At 37.5% G+C, this 22,684-nt stretch overlaps 1 protein-coding gene across 3 annotated transcripts in view; it reads right to left on the reverse strand.

The window, feature by feature from the left end:
- The window catches only part of Scaper (S-phase cyclin A associated protein in the ER), a 365,479-nt gene that overhangs the window by 270,211 nt on the left and 72,584 nt on the right, over window positions 1-22,684 (reverse strand). For 2 of the 3 annotated variants that reach the window (XM_029481364.2, XM_085844651.1), the window contains exons 10-15: window positions 20,858-21,117; window positions 12,018-12,236; window positions 7,170-7,340; window positions 6,446-6,521; window positions 5,846-5,963; window positions 5,519-5,630 (exon numbers count right to left, since the gene is read on the reverse strand). In XM_029481364.2, the coding sequence (XP_029337224.2) occupies window positions 5,519-5,630; window positions 5,846-5,963; window positions 6,446-6,521; window positions 7,170-7,340; window positions 12,018-12,236; window positions 20,858-21,117 (956 nt within the window). The remainder of the gene's footprint in view (window positions 1-5,518; window positions 5,631-5,845; window positions 5,964-6,445; window positions 6,522-7,169; window positions 7,341-12,017; window positions 12,237-20,857; window positions 21,118-22,684) is intronic. The other variant, XM_021171564.3, reaches the window with a different exon arrangement.

Raw genomic sequence — 22,684 nt, forward strand, 5'->3', positions numbered from 1 at the left:
GACCCACATGAGGAACAAGCTCCAGCCAGAGACAGCAAGAACATCGAAAACCAGAGATTACCAGATGGTGAAAGGCAAACACAAGAATCTTACCAACAGAAACCAAGACTACTTGGCATCATCAGAACCCAGTCCTCCCACCACAGCAAGACCTGGACACACCAACACACAGGAAAAGCAAGATTTGGATTAAAAAATCATATCTCATGATGCTGGTAGAGGATTTTAAGAAGGAGATAAATACCTCCCTTAAAGAAATACAGGAGACAACAGCTAAACAGGTAGAAGCCCTTGAAGAGGAAACACAATAATCCCTTAAAGAATTACAGGAAAACACAACCAAACAGGTGAAGGAATTGAACAAAACAATCCAGGATGAGAAAATGGAAGTAGAAACAATGAAGAAATCACAAAGGGAGACAACACTGGAGATAGAAAACCTAGGAAAGAAGTCAGGAGCCATGGATGCAAGCATTACCAACAGAATACAGGAGATAAAAGAGGATCTTAGGTGCAGGAGATACCATAGAAAATATTGACACAACAGTCAAAGATGAGAAATGCAAAAAGCGCCTAGTCTAAAACATCCAGGAAATCCAGGACACAATGAGTACACCAAACCTAAGGATTATAACTGTAGAAGAGAGTGAAGATTTCCAACTTAAAGGGCCAGTATATATCTTCAACAAAATTATAGACGAAAACTTCCTAAAGAAAGAGATGCCTATGAACATATAAGAAGACTACAGAACTCCAAATAGTTTGGACCAGAAAAGAAATTCGTCCTGTCACATAATAATCAAAACACAAAATGCACAAAACAAAGATTATTAAAAGCAGTAAGAGAAAGAGGTTAAACATCATATAAAGGCAGATCTATCAGAAATACACCAGACTTCTCACCAGAGTCTATGAAAGCCAGAAGATCCTGGGCAGATGTCATACAGACCCTAAGAGAACACAAATGCCAGCCCAGGCTACTATACTTAGCAAAACTCTCAATTACCATAGATGGATAAACTAAGGTATCCAATGACAAAATCAAATTTATACACTATCATTCCACAAATCCAGCCCTTCAAAGGATAATAAATGGAATGAAGTCCAACACAAGCTGGGAAACAATACCCTAGAAAAAGCAATAAAGTAATCATTCAACAAATCTAAAGGAAGAAAGCCACATGAACAAAATTCCAAATCTAACAAGAAAAATAACAGGAAACAACCATTACTTTTCCTTAATATCTCTTAATATCAATGGACTCAATTCCCCAATAAAAAGACATAGACTAACAGACTGGCTATGTAATCCAGACCCAACATTTTGCTGCATTCAGGAAACCCATCTCAGGGACAAAGACAGATACTACTGCACAGTTAAAGGCTGGAAAACAATTTCCAAGCAAATGGTCACAAGAAATAAACTGGAGTATCATTTTAATATCGAAAAAATTGACTTTCAACCTAAAGTTATCAAAAAAGATAAGGAGGGGCATTTCATACTTACCAAAGGTAAAATCTACCAAGATGAACTCTTAGTTCAGAACATTGATGCTCCAAATGCAAGGGCATCCACATTCATAAAAGAAACTTTACTAAAGATCAAAGATAAAAGCCGGGCGTGGTGGTGCACGCCTTTAATCCCAGCACTCGGGAGGCAGAGGCAGGCGGATTTCTGAGTTCGAGGCCAGTCTGGTCTACAAAGTGAGTTCCAGGACAGCCAGGGCTACACAGAGAAACCCTGTCTCCAAAAACAAAACAAAACAAAACAAAAAAAAAAAAAAAAAAAAAAAAGATCAAAGATAAAGAAAGATCTCAGAACATGGAAAGATCTCCCATGCTCATGGATTGGCAGGATTAATATAGTAAAAAGTAGCCAACTTATGGAAAGCAAACTACTGATTCAATGCAATCCCTATCAAAATTCCAACTCAATTCTTCACGGAGTTAGAAAGGGCAATTTGCACATTCGTTACATATGTGGAATAACATAAAACCTAGGATAGCAAAAACTATTCTCAACAATAAAAGAACCTCTGATGGAATCACCATGCCTAACCTCAAGCTATACTACAGAGCAATTATGATAAAAACTGCAATGGTATTGGTACAGTGACAGGCAGGTAGATCAATGGAATAGAATTGAAGACCCAGAAATGAACCCACACACCTATGGTCACTTGGTCTTTGACAAGGGAGCTAAAACCATCCAGTGGAAAAAAGACAGCATTTTCAACAAATGCTGCTTGCTTATCTGGTGGTTAGCATGTAGAAGAATGCAAATTGACCCATTCTTATCTCCTTGTACAAAGCTCACATCCAAGTGGATCAAGGTCCTCCACATTAAACCAGATACACTGAAACTAACAGAAAAGAAAGTGGGTAAGAGCCTCGAGCACGTGGTCAGAGGGGAAAACTTCCTGAACAGAACACCAATACCGTATGCTCTAAGACCAAGAATTGACAAATGGGATCTCATAAAATTGCAAAGCTTCTGTAAGGCAAAGGGCACTGTGAATAGGACATAATGGTAATCAATAGATCTTTACCAATCCTTTATCCAATCGAGGGCTAATATCCAATATATACAAAGAACTCAAGAAGGTAGACTACAGAGAACCAAATAAGCCTGTTAAAAAGTGGGGTACGGAGCTAAACAAAGAATTCTCAACTGAGGAATACTGAAGCACCTAAAGAAATGTTCAACATCCTTAATCATCAGGGAAATGCAAATCAAAACAACCCTGAGACTCCACCTCACAACAATCTGAATGGCTCAGGTCAAAAATTCCAGGTGACAACACATGTTGGAGAGGATGTGGAGAAAGAGGAACACTCCTCCATTGTTTGTGAGATTACAAGCTGTTACAACCACTCTGGAAATCAGTTTGGCGATTCCTCAGAAAATTGGACATAGTACTACCTGAGGACCCAGCTGTACCACTCCTGGGCATATACTCAGAAGATGCTCTAATACAAAACAGGAGTGTCTTATGTCTGCTAGGTAAATTGATCTCTTCACTCATTAGTATAAAAAAGAGGGAATTTTAGACTAAAATAATAATCAAAATTTTAAAACAAGAAATACCAAATATAACACTTACTCAAATACTTGGAAGAGATTCAACAGAATCAATGACAAATAAGGTTTAAAAGGGTAATACAATTGTACTATGGATAAAGCAGGATTTCCTTTCTGTTCTAAAAGAAATGTTTTGTTTCCCAAGAAATATATTTTCCACTGAAAAGAAACATTATTGCATAGTTGTTTCTAATTTCTTGAATTCTACTCCAAATTCAACCAAAGCCTCCTATGTTCTTAACACAAAGTTCCAACAGTTGTAAAATTCAAACTGTGTCTTCACAACTTTCCCTGGGCTAGCTTGTATAATCCATGTCTCATAATAAGTCAGTATTATTGTCCTACTTCACCTCCCTTTCCATTTTTCAAGTGTGTGTTCTGATATGGTCACTACTATGAGTAGTGCCCTATTTCCCTGCTATTTTATATTGTCAGTTCCTTCAAAAAAGCAGCTGGCTCCTTGGTTAGAGCAGAAAGTGGCACATATCTCAGGTCAAAGATGAGGATACGTAAGGTTGATAAGGTGGAGAAATTGCTCACATTCCTATGTTCCAGTTTTGCCTGTGAGTGTATTCATTAAGCATGGCATCAGGTGAATTTTACAAGTGCTCAGGGAGTCTTCTTATATTTCAAAGGACGAACTTATAGTCATGAGATACCAATGATAGCACAATCCTTCATAACTTCAACAGACTTCCACAGAGGAACTATTTTGAAAACTTTGTCAAAAAACTTGTAGATTTCCAAGTCAGTTGTTGGGTTTTTATTATATTCCTATGATGTAGTTAGGGTTCCCTCATTTCGGGGCTCCTTTTGTCTCTGTATTGCTATTTGGTTGTTTTTTAAAAGTAGTCAATTTGCCCAAGTATAATAGCTGGTTTCAGTAGGGGAAGACCATCCCCCAGGGATGTGGCTTTAGAAGCACTGATGGGGCTAAGCAAATAGAAACATATACTGACACACAAAGTGTGGAGTACATACACGCTGGGTCTAGAGCTATGCAGAATAGCATGGCAGTCTGATGGCTGGTGTGAATAACATCAATAGCTACCAGTGTTTACCAGGTACAAAAGATTCTGGGTATTTGCAGTACCTGAGCAGGATGCTCTCCTCCACAATAGCACATCTGTGTTAAGCATTGCATGTGCTAGTAAATAAGGGCCAGGACAGGAAATGGTAGGGGCCATAGTTTGGGCAAGTGGCACTCAGCTATGGAATCTGTTTTGAGTACACATATGACAGTAGGGAGTTATTTACATGAACTACAGTACTGGTGCCATACATGTGCCTAGTGACAACAACTGAGGGCTTATGCCGCTGAGGCTAAGGGAGATGGCCACAGGTACACTCAGAGTAGCAAAAATCTAAGCCAGAGCAGGGAGCAGGGAGCAGGGCTAGCCCCACAAGCAGGTACACAAAACAAGCCTAATAATTTCAACTTCAAAACCCTCCTAGCAAGTAATTCTGTATTTTGGACAGGCCTACCCAAAGAAATCTCCCAAAGAAAATGGCAAAAGACAAAGAATATCTTTTAAAAACCTTGCAAAATAAATCACATGAAATTTAAGAAGAAGGAAGATCAAAGTGTGGATACTTCGTTCCTTCTTAGAATGGGGAACAAAATACTGATGGAAGGAGTTACAGAGACAAAGTTCGGAGCTAAGATGGAAGGAAAGACCATCCAGAGACTGTCCCACCTGGGGATCCATCCTATATACAACCACCAAACCCAGGCACTATTGCATATGCCAGAAAGATTTTGCTGACAGGACCCTGTGAGTCTATGCCAATGCCTGGCAAATATAGAAGTGGATGCTCACAGTCATCTATTGGATGGAAAACAAGGCCCCTAATGAAGGAGCTAGAGAAAGTACCCAAGGAGCTAAAGGGGTCTGCAACCCTATAGGAGGAACAACAATATGAACTAACCAGTACCCCCCAGAGCTGTGTCCCTAGCTGCATATGTAGCAGAGGATGGTCTAGTTGGCCATCAATGGGAGGAGAGGCTCTTGGTCTTGCGAAGATCATATGCTCCAGTACAGGGGAATGCCAGAGCCAGGAAGTGGGAATGGGTGGGTTGGGGAGCAGGGTGGGGAGAGGGTATAGGGGGCTTTGGGGACAGCATTTGAAATGTAAATGAAGAAAATATCTAATAAAAAATAAATTAAAAAAAAACTTGCAAAATATCCATGTACTAGAAAGTTTAGGAAAGACAAACTCTTAGAAAGAAAGAAAGAAAGAAAGAAAGAAAGAAAGAAAGAAAGAAAGAAAGAAAGAAAGAAAGAAAGGAAGGAAGGGTAGCCTGAAACACTGTCAAAACACTGTTGTTTTCTACATGCATTTTTATGACCTTTAGTCTCAGAATAACAAAACCTATTTGACAATAATCCACCAACTTATGATTATCATTTTATTTTAAAAAATGTAAATGCTCACCCTTTCTAACAACTTTTGAAGCTTTAGTGTCTTCTCTTCGCGTAGCTTTTCCCTTAACTGTTGAGCTTTCATGTGTTTTTCTTCATATTTCTTTTTAGATTCTGCGATTGTCCTAATAATACACACAAATGAACAAGAAACACGTATTCACGTGACAAGGCTAAAACCAGGGATCTATGGACTCCAAACTTTTCAATGTATACAAGATCATTTCTCCTTAGTGCTTGTCATTTTTGATAGATATGGAATGTCCTGACAGAAGATGCCAAAGACAGAATCAAGATTTCTTACTATCAATCGTTTCAAGTGAAGTTTCATATGTCAGACCTTTTACGAGAAGGTGATGAAAGTTTTTCATGCATGTGAATTCCATGCCCTGGAAGTCTGGCAGGCTCCTCTTCTACAATATCTCCCCACGATGTATTTTGACGCCACGATTCACGAGCTGACAGGGGACAATCAAATAAAATGAGAAAACAGTTATTATTTAGCCATGTTTTTCTTTAAAGTTAACTTTAGAGAATTTTCTCAATATACATGTATGTATATTTATGTGGGCACTGGAGGACAATTTTGGGTGTCATCCTCAGAAACCCTGTCCACTTTCTTTGACACTGGATCTCTCATTGGCCTATAGTTCACCAATTAGGCTACACTGCCTAGCCAGAAAGCCCCAGAGATAAACCTGGCTCCACTTCCCAGTGCTGGGGAAATAAGCACACATAACCATGGCTGGCATATGCACTCTGGGTTGGGGACTACTCCAGTCCTCATGCTTGTAAAGCAAGCACTCTACTGACCGAGTGATCTCCATAGGAAAAAGACTTTTAAAAGCATTTCTACCTCAAATAACTGCATATAAGATGATCTACTATCTCCCACTGTGCCTAATAAACCAAATATTCAAAGACATTATACATACAATACCTTCATAATCTGCGAGAACATCATTCCAGTCCAGAGACACACCACAGAAAGATAGACTCCCACTGCCCATACTGGCCTAGAATGTAATAAAACACACACACACCAAAAACCAAACAAACAAACTTATTTTTGCACCTAACATTATAAGCTTAAAAATGAACTATGTATAAAATTCTCCTATCAAGTTCTAATAAACTTTACCAAACCAAACAAACAAAAGCAAAACTACATCTCATATATAGTTGTAATTTCCAAGTTAAAATACTATGTATTTTAAGAGTTCAGTAGCCATTCACAGGAACCAATGAATTATATTTCAAAACAAGTAAACTAGTCTTACACAAAGCATACACTGGAATTAAAAGCTATTTGGTAGTTGCTAATAGAAATTAAATACAAAACTTATGGTTGTTTTATTCTCCTCCATTAACACATGTACCCTAAGTACTTAGCAACAAAGCAATTCATCATCCTCTATTCATTAGGAGAACAAGCCAAGAATAATACTTTCTTCAGCCCCTAGAAATTACAATCTGAAGAACATTGGGTTCTTCCTTTCTGATAGACACAATTCCTTAATTTGTAAAATGACAATGACAAAATTTTCTACTTATCAACTGCATCACATATGAAAATATTTTGTAATCAGTAATGCTAAAAGAAAGATTTGCTACTGCTCATTATCTAAACCACAACAAATTTTCAAAAACACTAAAAAGCTCACAGAAAAATCACTGTCGTTGTCAGTCTCGATGTTAATGTCATTGTTTTCTTCAGCTTCAATTTCTCTGGTTAATTGTTCTTCTTCAGCAATAGCACTGGCGATGGCTTCTTCATTGGCCTTTTCTAGACGATCTGCTAGCTCTTCTTTTTTAGCGAGAACTTCTGCCATAGACTTTATTTTTTTTTAAAAAAGAGTAGAATCATGAAACATTAATATTATCTTTCTTTCTACATTGTTCATAAGCTACACACACACATACACACACACACACAAACCTAGAATCAGTAAAACTGGATGGAATACAGGTTCAAGCATTTGTTAGCAATATGACTTACAAGGTGCATGAAACCAAGGGCTTAATTACTGCTCCATGAAATCCAACAACAATCCATGTCTAACCTTCTTTACCAGCCTGTTATCTATGACAAACTGTCATTACAGATAACATCCATGAAGAAGTGCAAATTTCACCTGAATGCCCAAATTAAAAGCAGGTGCGAATCAAATCTTTTCCTTAAAAATGAAACAGGAATACTATACTATAATAGGAACATAATAAGCATGTAGGCTTTGAAGATGGTTTTGTAACCTAAAGATATTTTATAATTAAATAATTTACCTGAGAATTATCCGTTAATAAATCCTATGACTAAATCAAATTTATCCTATAAACCCTAAAGCAGCAAATAAAATAATGAAGTAAAGACTTATGCTTAATAAACCAACAAAGGGTGTAAAACAGAATTTTAAAAAGCAACAATATACACACAAGTCAAAGGGAAAATGAATACTAAGCTGATAATTGTAAACAAATCATATTACATTTAAATAGTCTAAATATCACCAATTAACCAGAAGAGAATGTCAAACTAGATCAAAACCAACACCCAACTGTGTTTCTCATAAGAAACTTAAAAATATAGATTACAAGAATTTAAAAGTAAATAAATAATAAAGAATGACTGAGAAGGGCTGTACAAAGGAAAGTTAAGGGGGAAATTATGCAATTATATTTTCATTTAAAAAAATAGAAAGAATGAGATAGTCATATGAAAGCCAGATTTCAGAGCAAAAACTATCACTAGGAACAAAGATGTTCACTTCATAAAGAAACATATCATCATGAATTCAAGTCTCTTACAAAACTAATGAACTTAAAGAATTTAAAACTACATGAGACAAAGCCTAAGCTGTAAAATAAAAGAGAACTAAGAACAGAAACTGTGTAACTTCTTAAGAAAACACCCTGACAGTTCTTTAAATGGTTAAGCATGCAGTATATATGGTCCATCAGATTTACAAGTCCTATATATGTATACAGAAGAAATAAAAACATATATAGACATAAAACTTGCATGCAGATACTTAAGCAGAGTTACTCGGAATAGCTAATAGCCAACAACAAAAACAGCCTAAATGTACAACTGTAGAATACAAAAGTACAGTATTGCATATTCATACAATAGAATATTATTTAGTCATAAAAACTAGTAAATACTTAAAATAGTCTAGTACTATTTTCTATTGCTCTGATGTCCAAAACAGGCAAAAGCACAGACAGAGAAGGCAAGTTAGAAGGCCAGGAATGATACTCAGTTTCTCTTTAGGGGAATGGTGTGCTGTCATCTATTATAGTGATGGATAAATAATTCTGTAAATGTGTTTTAAGAACATTTCATTCTCAATGGATTTAGATGGGTCTATTTAAATGGATAAATTATGTTCTTTAAATTACAACTCAATCAACTCTAACCAAACAACTGCAAGATCTGTATAAAAAACTACAAATCTCTGAAAAAGAAATTGAAGGCCTCAGAAGATGGAAAGATGTCTCATGCTCATGGATTGGTAAGATTAATATAGTAAAAATGGCCATCTTATCAAAGGAAACCTACAGATTCAAAGTAATTCCCAACAAAATTCCAACACAATTCTTCACAGACTTGGACAGAACAATTCTCAACTTCATATGGAAAAACAAAGGAACCAGGATAGCCAAAACAATTCTCAACAATAAAAGAACTTCCAGGGGAATCCCCATGCCTAACTTCAATGCAATAGTGATAAAACCCATATGGTGTTGGTACAAAAAAGGAAATGTCAATAAATGGAATAGAATGAAAGACCTAGAGGTAAACAACACCTGTGGACAGTTGATCTTTGACAAAGATGCCAAAATCATACAGTGGGAAAAAAAGAAAGCATCTTCAATATATGGTGCTGGTCTAACTGGCAGTCTGTATGTAGAATGAAAACTGATCCATATTTATCACCTTCCACAGAGCTAAGTCCAAGTGGATCAAGGTCAGTAACATAAACCAGATACACTGAACCTAATAGAAGAGAATGTGGCAAAGAGCCTCGAACTTTTCATTAAAAAATTCATAGATATACTGAGCGGTCAACACTGTCCTCTAAAATGATAAAAGCAATAAGTAAGGCTACAAAAGACATGAAAATATTATCAACAAAATTGAACTAGAGATTTTTCCAAAGTAAAATGAAAACACATATTCACACAAAGACACATGCAAAGGACTAAGGATCTGGTCCAGTGGCAGAACACTTGCCTAGAATGCACAAGGCCCTGGCTACAATCCTTGGAACAGCCATATTAAGAAATGTACAAAAATATCCATGTGATTTTTAAACATGAGAAATAAAAACTAGAAAAGCCTTGGATATCTATAAGCAAAAGAATGAACAAACATTGTGCTGTATGTAAAAAACAAGTTACTACTGAAGCTGAAAAAGCAACAGACAATTACACATACTTCATGGATGAACCTAGAAAAAAGTATGTTGTTGAAAGGTGCCAAACAAAGAACATATTTATAAAAAACTCTGAAAGACAAACTTCAACATTGAAAAAGACAGGAGAATAGGATACAGTGGAAGAGGAAGAAGAGAAAGGCACAGCTGGAAGAAAGGTTGTGGAGAGGAATATAAGAACTTGGAGCAGCACTCACTGTGTTGAGGATCTTGGTTATAGTGATGGTTTCAAAGGTATAAGCACAAATAAAAATTCATCAATTTGCATACATTAAATATGCAAAGACGACTAAAATCAATTATAACTCAATAAAACTACTGCAGACTGCAAATTCTTAAACCCCAGATTATAAGTAATTTGGCATAGAATCTAGGTCACACAATTAATGTGCCACACAAACATAGAAACAATACCTAAATTCCAAATGTCAAAGTGTGTGTGTGTGTTTGCAGAAGGTAAGTTAGTACATACATCTGTTCTGTTTCTTCATTTTATGTTTCCTGAAATATATTTTTATTTATGAAAACCTGAAGATTCAAACCTGTGCCAGAGTTTATAAAAGACAGACACACTAATTAAATCATCCATATACAACTTTGTATCAAATGGTGAGCTTTAAATAATTTATAATTATTTTAAAAGACTTTTCAAGAAAATTTGACAATGCAACTCTAAAAAGTTGGGTTAAATAGAAGCTAGATTTATAATGGCATATTATTATTATTATTCTAATGCTGGAAAAGGTTAGTTGTTACTTTTCAAATGTTTCCATTAGGAATAATTATGGGCTCTATAATGACATTTTAATACATGTATAAAATATTATATATATTTATTAAATCTTTGAGAATCTCATAAAATATATTAAATTCCCATTGACACCTTCCCATCCCTTCACACCTAAGTTGGGATTTCTTCTTCCTTTTTTTTTTTCCTTTCACCATGGAGTTGAGTTTGTGTTGCCCAGCTAGTCCTGTGAGTAGGGCCTGCCTATCAAGTGTTTGACTTCATTGAAGAAATATTATCACATCATTTAAAAAACAACTGACTCTCCTTCTCCTAGACAGAAGCTGCCAAATACTATAACTTCTGTGTTAGTGATAGAATTTCATATCCTCTCCCCGCCACACCCTATGCTGAGATTTTAGTCTGGCTAGAGCTCAAGACAATCTTGTGAGTACTGTCGCACTGCTGTGAGGTCATATGTGCAGCTGCTTTGTTGCATCTGGGAGAATATTGTTCTCTTGATGTTACTGACCATATCTGCCTCTTACAATTTTTCTAAGGCTCAGGGATCTCTGTGGAAAAGATTTACTTTTTACATTAGAAAGATTCCCAATCAATTTTTGGTAATGGTTATATTCATCAAGTGAGCAGAAAGAAATTTGTATTCTATCTTATTTGAGCCAGCCCTATGACAATATCATACTGAGAAACAAAATAAAAACCAGTTTTCTCATCACTGTAAGACATCTGTTCCTCCCAACCTAAGAAACTGGATGTGGCATTAATCTAAAGCAATTCATGAGAGTGTCTTCCCATAATCAAACCACAAGAGAAACAACTTAATATGCTTTCTAGATGCAGAAACAGAAAGTATAAATATGACAAATATTACAACTTATGTTGAAGTAATTACTTGCTTGCTCTTAATTATGTTCATTTTTTAAAAGTTCATTACTAAACGCAGCAGCAGAGGCAGCAACAGCAACAAAAGAATAGCAGGCATCCTTTCTCATTTATGGGAATGCCAGATATTAAAGAAGAAAAAAGCTTTAAAAAATTCATGTTCTTTTCACTTCTGATTTATTTTTTAATGTGGATGCTAGGTTGCTAAAATGCAATTGATGAAATTGCATATAAACTGATTCTGAACAACTGTATATTATCATCTTCGTCCTCTACAAATCAGTAAGAATTTTAAATATCTGAAAATATTATTAGAAAAATGTTAAAATGAAATGACATACAAATAAAACCTGTTCTGTAAAGTATGAGGTTATAATTCTGATGGATGATACCTAAATTTATACTTTTTAACATATTCATACAGGATTCTGATAAGTTGTTCTTACCCAGTCAGCAGCACTCACATTTGAAATGTCTGAAGGGTCCGTCGTCTCAGTCACCATTCCTGTTGTCTCTGCTGGAACTCTGTCTGTTGGCAAAGCTGTGGTGTTTTGTGGAGCAACACATACTGCATCACTGTCAATAGCTGGTTTTTCATAAGTATGCACTGAACTGTCTTGACTACTACCAGAATTCTTGACATCATCCAATAAACTCACTGTGAACTAAAAACACATACTTTTAGAATAAGCCAGGAATGACTTTCAAATGGAACAAATATTAGATTCTGTAAGAGCTAGTTCTACTTAACCCATCAAGTGAAGGAGCACTTACCTGTCTGATTGAAAACTTCTGTCTCTGTCTCAGTCTCTGTCTCTCTCTGCCTCTCTGTCTCTCTTTCTCTCTCCCTCTCTCTGTCTGTCCTCTGTCTGTCTGTCTGTCTCTCTGTCTCTGTCTCTGTCTCTCTCTATGTGTGTTTGTGTGTGTGTGTTTGTGAAGCTCAGCAGAAGGAAAGAAACCATTCAGCTACAGAAACTTTATCTGTATGCCTACTATGTGTTGAGCTTCATCTGTGGTATTCTCGGAAGTGATGTTTTACATATTGCAACATTTACTTTTAGTAAAGTGGTTTTTAATTATTTTTAACATTTATATATTATGCATGTTGGCATGACTACACATGTACACACACGTCACTGAGTTTGTGTGATCAAAACATAACTTGTATGAATGGGATTCTCTACTACTATATGGGTTCTGAGTATTAAATTCAGGTCACTGGGCTTGGCAGCAAATACCTTTACTTGCAAGTCATCTCGCCAGGTCTAGTAAGTTGGCTATATATGAGTATATCATATCTCCTACAATAAAATCTAGTCACATGCTTAATACTGACCATTGTACATATTTAACCAAAGGCATTATGCAGATCTTTTGTGAACTATCAAATATCAAATGTGAAGAGCCAGTATTCTGAAAATATCCTAAAAACATTTCTTACTACAATTTACTTTAGGGTAGTTTACTCAAAATTATCAAATTTATCCTTTTTAAAACATAACCTCATTATTTTGGTCCCTCATCTAAGTAGGCCTGAAGCTTCCACACTTCAGTCTTCCTTCTTCTTGAGTTTAATATGGTCTGTAAGTTGTATTGTGGGTGTGCTGAGCTTTTCTCCTAATGCCCACTTATCAGTGAGTGCATACCATGTGTGTTCTTTTGTGACTGGGTTACCTCACTCAGGATGATATTTTCTAGTTCCATCCATCTGCCTGCAAATTTCACGAAGTCATTGTTTTTAATGGCTGAGTAGTACTCTATCGTGTAAATGTACCACATTTTATGTACTCATTCCTCTGTTGAGGTATTTCTCCGTTGTTTCCAGCTTCTGGCTATAATAAGTAAGGCTGCTATGAAAATAGTGGAGCATGTGTCCTTGTTATTTGTTGGAGCATCTTTTGGGTATATGCCCAGGAGTTGTATATATGGATCTTCATGTAGTACTATGTCCAATTTTCTGAGGAACTGTCAAACTGATATCCACAGGGGTTGTACCAGCTTACAAGCACATTAGCAATGGAGAAGTATTCCTCTTTCTCTAAATCCTTGCCAGCATTTCCTCTCACCTGAGTTTTTGATCTTAGTCATTCTGATTGGCATAGATGGTATCTCAGGGTTGTTTTGGTTTGCATTTCCCTGATGACTAAGGATGTGGAGCATTTCTTTGGGTGCTTCTTGGCCATTTAAGATTACTCAGGTGAGAATTATTTGTTTAGATATGTACCCCATTTTTTAAATAGGGTTATTTGGTTCTCTAGAGTCTAACTTACTTCTTGAGTTCTTTGTATATATTTGATATTAGCCTTCTATAGAATGTAGAATTGGTAATCACAATCTGTAAGTTGCCATTTTGTCCTGATGACAGTGTCCTTTGTCTTACAGAAGCTTTTCAATTTTATGAGATCCCATTTGTCTATAGTTGATCTTAGATCCTGGGCCATTGGTGTTCTGTTCAAGACATTTCCCCTGTGTCAATGTGTTCAAGGCTCTTTCCCAATTCTCTTCTAATAGATTCAGTATATCTGCTTTCATGTGGAGGACCTTGATCCACTTGGACTTGAGCTTTGTACAAAGGAGATAAGAATAGATCAATTTGCATTCTTCTACATGCTAACTGCCACTTAAGCCAGCACTATTTGTTGAGTATGCTGTCTTTTTCCCACTAAATGGTTTTAGCTTCTTTGTCAAAGTTCAAGTGACCATAGGTGTGTGGATTCATTTCTGGGTCTTCAATTCTATTCCACTGATACACCTGTCTGTTTCTGCACCAACATATCACTATTGCTCTGCACTTGAACTTGAGGTCAATGATGGTGATTCCTCCAGAACTTCTCTTATTGCTGATAATTGTTTTCATTATCCTGGGTTTTTTGTTGTTCCATATGAATTTGAGAATTGTTCTTTCCATCTCTGTGAAGAATTGATTTGGAATTTTGATGGGGATAGCATTGAATTTGTAGATTGCTTTTGGTAAGATGAACATTTTTAGTATGTTAATCCTGCTGATTCATGAGCATGGAAGATCTTTCCATCTTCTGCGGTCTTCTTTGATTTCTTTCTTCAGAGACTTGAAGTTCTTGTCATACTGATCTTTCACTTGCTTGGTTAGAGTCACAATAAGATATTTTATACTATTTGTGATTATTGTGAAGGGTGTTGTTTGCCTAATTTCCTTCTCAGTTCATGCATCCTTTGAACAGAGGAAGGCTTGAGAAAGACAATCTATACTAGTCTCAGGGGAAAAAAAAAGGTTGAGCTAAGACAAGACATCTAAACACCCATTGTATCTCCTCATGCAATTTATATACTTTAGTTTTAAATGTCCTCTATTGCTCACTCAAGAATAATCCACATATGACCAACAGAAAAACAAAAATACAAAAAGATAGTAACACTGGCTTAGACCACCTACATATTCATTTGTAAATATAATTTAATAAGTATAAGCGAGTATATTTTCTCCAACAGAATAAAACAAACGGTGCATTGTATTCCAATTATACTTCAGGTTAAAGAACTCAAAACTAAAATTGTGAACTTAATGCTCACATAACTTCTAAAAAACATTGGTTAAACACTGCAGTGGCCATAAAGCTGAGTTTGATGATCTGTTTTTAAAAATAAACTCTATCACAAATAAGGCTGCTATGAATATAGTGGAACAAGTGCCCTTGTGTTATAATGGGGCATCTTTTGGGTATATTCCAAAAAGTGATATAGCAGCAGCCTTATTTGTGATAGCCAGAAGCTGGAAATAACCTAGATGTCCCATGACAGAAGAATGGATACAGAAAATGTGGTTCATTTATACAATGGAATACTACTCAGCTATTAAAAACGAGGACATCCTGACTTTGCAGGCAAATGGATGGAACTAGAAAATATCATCCCCAGTGAGGTTACCCAGACCCAAAAGGACATGCATGGTGTGTGTACTAAGTGGATATTAGCCAAAAAAAAAAAAAAAAAAAAAAGTACAGAATACCCAAGATACAGTCCACAGAACTCAAAAAGGTCAACAAGCTGAAGTGCTCAAGCGAGGAAGCCTCAGTCCCACTTAGGAGAGAGAAGAAAGCAATCACAAGTGGGGATGATGAGAGGGACCTGGGAGGGAAAGAAAGTGGAATGGGGGAGAGAGTTGTAGAGGGAGGCGGAACCTGATCTGGTATTGGGTGAAGGAAAAGAACTAAAGCCCTTAGGGCCAGCAGAAAGAATGGAAACAGGCAACCTTGGGAGATAGGAGGTTGGGGGGACCCTCCAGAATGCACCAAAGACCTGGGAGGTAAGAGACTCTCAGGAATCAAAGGGAGGGACCTTAGATGAAATGCCTGACAGTAGGGAGAGGGAATGTATAGAGCCCACCTCCAGCAGGAAGACCAAGTGAGGGATGGGTTGCCGTCCCATAGTCACATCTCTGACCCATAATTGTTCTTATCTAAAAGGATTACAGGGATGGAAATGGAGAGGAGCCTGAGGAAAAGAAGGTCCAGTGACAGGCCCAAAGTGGGATCCAGCTCAAGGGGAGGTCCAAAGCCTGACACTATTGCAGAGGCTATTACTGAGGCTATGGAGTGCTCACAAAAAGGGACCTATCATGACTGCCCTCTGAAAGACCCAACAAGCAGGTGAAAGTGTTAGATGCAGATGTTTGCACCCGACCATTGGACAGAAGCAGCTGATCCCTGTTGTTATATTAGGCAAGGCTGAAAGAAGCTGAGAAGGGTGATCCTGTAGGAGAACCAGAAGTCTCAATTAATCTAGACCCCCTAGATCTTTCAAACTCTAGACCACCAAAAAGACAGCATACACCAGCTGATATGAGGCCCCCACACATATACAGTAGAGGACTTCCAGTTCATTCAGAGATGATGCACCTAATCCTCAAGAGACTGGAGGCCCCAGGGAGTTTAGAGGTCAGGTGAGGTCGGGGGTACAGGTATCCACATGGAGACTGGGGAGTGCGGTGAGGGGGGAGGAGGAGGTGTGGGATGTGGAGCAGTCAGAGGGTGGATGGGGGGTGGGGAATGGAATATGGAGTGTAAAAAAGAAATTAATTTAAATTAAAAAAATATTAAACTCTGCCAAGTCTCACAAACTACTCTATAAATCCTACTATTGGTCAGAACTTATCATCCAAAGTGTTGATTTTAACATAAACATCATTTAAATTGGATCACAGTATTTACAGTGCCATCAATATTATTAACCTGTCAGTCATTGTGGTTCCCAATCTTCTTGACAATATTTACATTAGCATTACTGATGCTAATAAATAGTTTACTGTTTATTAAAAACTCAATAGCATTTATCAAAGAAATCAAAGCTAAACCATAAAATAAGTTGAGAAAAGTTATAAACCCCTAATTCCATTTTTAGCGTGACAGTGAAGAATATGAATACTATTACCACTTTGACTTCCATCAGATCGAAGCAAACATTACAGCAAATATTTTAATTACTTAAAAATTCTTTGTATGGAATACTCTTTAAATCTCAAAATTCAAATGTATTCATTTCAATACAAAAAATATCATTAATTTTAGAGCCAGATTATAGTTTTAAGTAAGACACATCAGTAAAACTTCATATGGTAGGTAAAATTAAAAAGTGACTTGTTCCCAGGGGTGGTGGTAAGTGCTTAGATCCCAGCACTGGAGAATAGGGGCAGAAGAGCTGGAGTACCACAGGTCAAATGGTGTTAAAGCCTATCCTAAAGCAGAGAGAGCTGGGCAGGGTGCTGCACTCCAGTGATCACAGCATTCAGAGGAGACAAAGGCAAATTGACCTCTGGGAGTTTCAGGATAACCTAGTCCACACAGAACGTTCCAGGCCCACCAGGACGATGGAGTGACACAGGAGCCTGGTATGGCAGTTTCCTGAGAGGTTCTCCCAGCACCTGACTAATATAGATGCAGATACTTGCAGCCAACCATTGGACTGAGCCCAGGGACCACAATGGAAGAACTAGGGGAAGGACTGAAGGAACTGATGGGGATTGCAACTCCATACGAAGAACAGTATCAACTAATTGGATCACCCATACCTCCCAGAGACTAAATCATTAACCAAAAAGTTGAGCCATGTACAAATGTAGCAGAGGATAGTCTTATCGAACATCAATGGGAGAGGAGGCCCTTGGTCCTGTGGAGGCTTGATGCCACAGTGCCAGAGGATGCTAGAGCAGGGAGGCAGGAAGTGGGTTAGTGGGTGGAGGAGCACCTTCATACAGGAGAAGAAGAGGGGGGTATGGTGGGGAATTTGTGGAGGGTTACCCAGGAAGGGGGATATCATTTGAGATGTGAATGAATAAAATGATTAATAATATATACACACACTCAGACATAGACACACACTATTTTCCACATGTCCAGGGCTCTTACACATTGTCTCAAATCAGAACACTGTATAAGGTATCTCCTCAAAGAAGTTTGCAACCTCACAAGGACACAAACACACACAGCAGAGAATAATGTAATATTAGATCCTTGTCATGGATAGGCCTGCCAGGGCAGACCTGTGGTTTCAGGTACTTAGAAGGCTGAGAAGAGAATCACAAGTTCAAAATTAGCTTGGGCTGCAAAGTAAAGTCAAAGTCCACCTGAACCCCTCTGAAACACCCTCTCTCAAAAGAAAAAAGTTAACAACCAAATGTAGCTTAGTGGTAGAGCACTTGCCTGGCATGTGTGTAACACCTAGGTTCATTCACCAGTACCAAAAAAGGAAAAAGAAAAAGGAAAAGCAAGACCAGGAAGTTAAGAAATATTTCCAATGGGGAAGATATCTTAGAGATAAAGATTAATTTAAACGGTAAATATCATTCTAAACTGAAAATACTACAATTATTTTATAAATGACTTTATTTAGATTCACTCTTCTGATAACAAAATATGTTATTGATCATTTTATATAACAATTATACCAAATGAATGAGAAATTTTATATAAAATATATATAAATTTATTTAAAAAGCATATGAGTTCATAAGTCAAAGTGAAAAAATACTGGGAACCTTAACTTCAAAAAATATACTTAACATTGCCAGTTGTAGACAGATAAGGCAAAAACAATATCTCAATGTCATTTTCTTTAACTTTCCTGCCTTTTAAAAGAATTATTTATTGGTTATTTTATTTATTTACATTTCAAATGTTACCCCCCTTCCTGGTTTCCCCTCTGCAAACCCCCTATCCTGTTCCCCTCCCCCCTGATTCTATGAGGGTGCTCCCCTATCAACTCACCCACTCCCACCTCCCCACCCTAGCATTCCTCTACACTGGGGCATCAAACCTTCACAGGACCAAGGGCCTCCCCTCTCATTGGTGCCAAATAAGGCCATCCTCCAGCTACATCTGCAGCTGGAGCCATGGGTCCCTCCATGTGTATTCTTTGGTTGGTTGTTTAGTCCTTAGGAGCTCTGGGGGAGGGGAGAGGTCAGATTGGTTGATATGTTCTTCCTATGGGGCTGCAAACCCCTTCAGCTCCTTCAGTACTTCCCCTAACTCCTCCATTGGGGTCCCTGTTCTCAATCTGAGGGTTGGCTTCAGCATCCACATCTGTATTGGTCAGGTGCTGGCAGAGCCTCTCAGGAAACAAGTACATCAGGTTCCTGTCATCAAGCACTTCTTGGCATCATCAATAGTGATTGGGTTTTGTGGTTGCATATAGGGTGAATCCCCAGGTGGGACAGTCTCTGCATGACCTTTCCTTCAGTTTTTGCTCCACACTTTGTCCCTGCATTTCCTTTTGACAGGAGCAATTCTGGGTTAAAATTTTTGGGAAGGATGGGTGGCCCCATCCCTCTAAGAGGGCCATGCCTAACCTCTCCATATGGTCTCTACAGATTCTCTAGAAGGAAGACCAAAGTGTGGATGTTTCAGTCCTACTTAGAAGGGGTAACAAAATAATCACAGGAGGTAGAGGGTGGGAGGAATTTGAGAGGAAGAGAGGAGGAGGGAGGGAAAAGTGGGGGCAGGATCAGGTGAGGTGTGGAAGGAGACAGGAGATGTACAGAGGGTCAGGAAATTGAACAGAGGTATGTAGCAATAGGGGATGGGGAGTGGGGGTAGCCACCAGAAAGTCCCAGAGGCCAGGAAAGCAAGAAGCTATCAGGACTCAATGGGGATGATATTAGCTAAAATCAATGTCATTTTTTAATGATACTAAATCCCAACTGAAACAAGAGAACACCATCTGAGCTGATTAATAAGACCTTGTCAAATTACCATCATTGGGACATTAAGTATAATCACTTTATTTCTGACACAAAGGGATAAAACAAACTGAACTACAAAGAATGAAAAAACAAAGAACACTGTTTATGAAGCAAAGCAAAACAAAACCAAAGCTTCAATGAGCGCTTCTAGACATATCAAGGATGAAAGCATAAGATAGATGAGGAACTGTCCCTAATGAAAAACACTACTATCACATTGTAGATACACTTCTAAATCAGAAAACAATCTATGACGACGATCAGCAGGGCCATGCATAGTAACATCCTTACAGTCCCAGAACTCTAAAAGCTGAAAAGAGATGATCATGAGTTTGAGGCCATCCTGGGTTACACAGCAAAACTATATCAAAATTAAAAAGCAAACAACAAAAGCAGTCAGGCATGGTAGGCCATAACTGTAATGTCTATCTTTGAAAGGCTAAAGCAAGAGGATAGTTAAGTTACAGGCCAGCCCTGGCTGCATAGTAAGGCTCCATATTAACTATAAACAAAGGGATGGGCAAGATGGCTCAGTGGGTAAAATGCCAAGCCTGATGACCTGAGTTCAAAACCCCAAACCACGATAGTAGGAGACAACCAACTCTGACCTCTTCAGGTACACCACAACACATGCTAATAATAAATACAACCTTTAAAAACAATTTTTAAATCCTTTAAATATTTAACATAATACTAAAAAGCTAGTACAATAAGAAAAATTTAAATATTGACTATATATTAGATATTGTAGAAATGTTATGTTCACTTTATAACATAACATAAAAGAATCTATCTGTTTCTAGAAGATACATGTCATGGTATAAAAGTTAATGGCTTTCAGGTTGGCACATTAATCTCCAGTGTTTAGCATAGTATAGACAGACATACAGGCAGTATAAATAGAAGATATAATAAACATTAATATGTCAATCTAAGTAGAAACTTTCAATCTAGTCTGAAACTTTTCTTAAGATCTCAAATTATAGGAACAAAGGCTGGAGTGGAGAGGATAAGTCAGTCTAGCACACACAGACATGTTTAAACACAGTAGTGAGGATTTTCAAAATGCATTACCTGAGTTCTCTCAGAAAGAGGATGGTCAGAAGAATGTAATAATGAGTCTTTGGAGAGCGATTCAACAGTAGAACATCTGTCTTCAAGTTTTCCTTTCTGTATGCTTTCTTCAGGTAAAAGGCATATGTTTTCCTTATCGCTGTCATCCTTTGACCTTAAGGTTTCTGTCACTAGTGAAACTTTAGGTATCACTGCTGTCGATCGGGAACGCACTGGCCGACCTCTCTGAACAGTCTCCCATCCCTCAGCATCTTTCCGTTCTATGTAATTAAGGGAAGAATTAAATCAAATTTTCTTTAGATGATAAATATATTAAGAGAAACTATAAAAAGAAATGTTTTCCAATTTAATTTCCTTTTCCCTATTGTTTTTTACATATATATGTATATATGTATGTGTATGTATGTTTGCTTGTTTGTTTTTGTTTTTTGAGACAGGGTTTCTGTCCTGGAACTTACTCTGTAGACCAGGCTGGCATCAAACTCAGAAATTCGCCTGCCTCTGCCTCCCAAGTGCTGGGATTAAAGGCATGCGCCACCACGCCCGGCTCCTAAAATATTTTAAGGCAAATTTTAGACATTATTGCACTGCAATTATTTAGTCTGTTTCTTAACAGAAAACGTCTTCAATACTATTAGTATACCCAGAAAAAGGAACAATGATGAAAGTCATATCAATTCTATCTAAACTCAACATTTAGTCATGCTTAACATTATCAAAACATACTACATGTTTTTAAGTATATCTTGTTTATACTTAAATATAATGCAAATTAAGCAAAAAATAATAAAATGAGTAAGAACCACACAAGGAGAAAAAACTGAATTGCAAAATTAAAAGTTTAACAAAAGATTTCAGTTTCTAGTTAATTCAGCCAGTTCCTCTTCAAACCATGCTGATTAATCACTCCGTTCTTTAAAAGAAAGAAAAGCACTACCAAAAAGTTGGACCTAATCCATTAGTCAAGACAGTCAACACAAACACTATCATATAATTTAAAATCTGAAGCAAGTAAAAAGGGGTATTTCAAAATAAAAACTATACCAAGGTCTCTTGGAAACAAAAAATAAAAGACTACAGACAAATTACATCTTCACTGAACCTCCATTGAAAACCATATTGATAAAATATTCCCATAGTAATGACTGTTTAAAGACAGCAAATCATGTGTTAAACCATCTGAGCCACTCAAAACAGAGTATTAGAACAAAAGTAGAAAAAACTAAAGTTTACATCTCCTTTCACAATCTTTTTTTTGGGGGGTATTTTCTTCATTTACATTTCAATGCTATCCCAAAAGTCCCCCCATACCCTTCCACCCCACTCCCCCCACCACTCCCACTTCTTGGCCCTGGCGTTCCCCTATACTGAGGCATATAAAGTTTGCAAGACCAATGGGCCTCTCTTTCCAATGATGGCCAACTAGGCCATCTTCTGATACATATGCAGCTAGAGACACGAGCTCTGTGGGGGTACTGGTTAGTTCATATTGTTGTTCCACCTATAGGGTTGCAGACCCCTTTAGTTCCTTGGGTACTTTCTCTAGCTCCTCCATTGAGGGCCCTGTGATCCATCCAATAGCTGACTGTGAGCATCCACTTCTGTGTTTGCTAGGCCCCAGCATAGTCTCACAAGAGAGAGCTATATCTGGGTCCTTTCAGCAAAATCTTGCTAATGTATGCAATGGTGTCAGCATTTGGAGGCTGATTATGGGATGGATCCCCAGGTAGGGCAGTCTCTAGATGGTCCATCCTTTCGTCTCAGCTCCAAACTTTGTCTCTGTAACTCCTTCCATGGGTGTTTTGTTCCCAATTCTAAAAAGAGGCA

This window comes from Mus caroli, unplaced genomic scaffold (genome assembly GCF_978045245.1).
Source record: "Mus caroli unplaced genomic scaffold, Mus_caroli_1 scaffold_11, whole genome shotgun sequence".
Taxonomy (NCBI): Eukaryota; Metazoa; Chordata; class Mammalia; order Rodentia; family Muridae; genus Mus; species Mus caroli.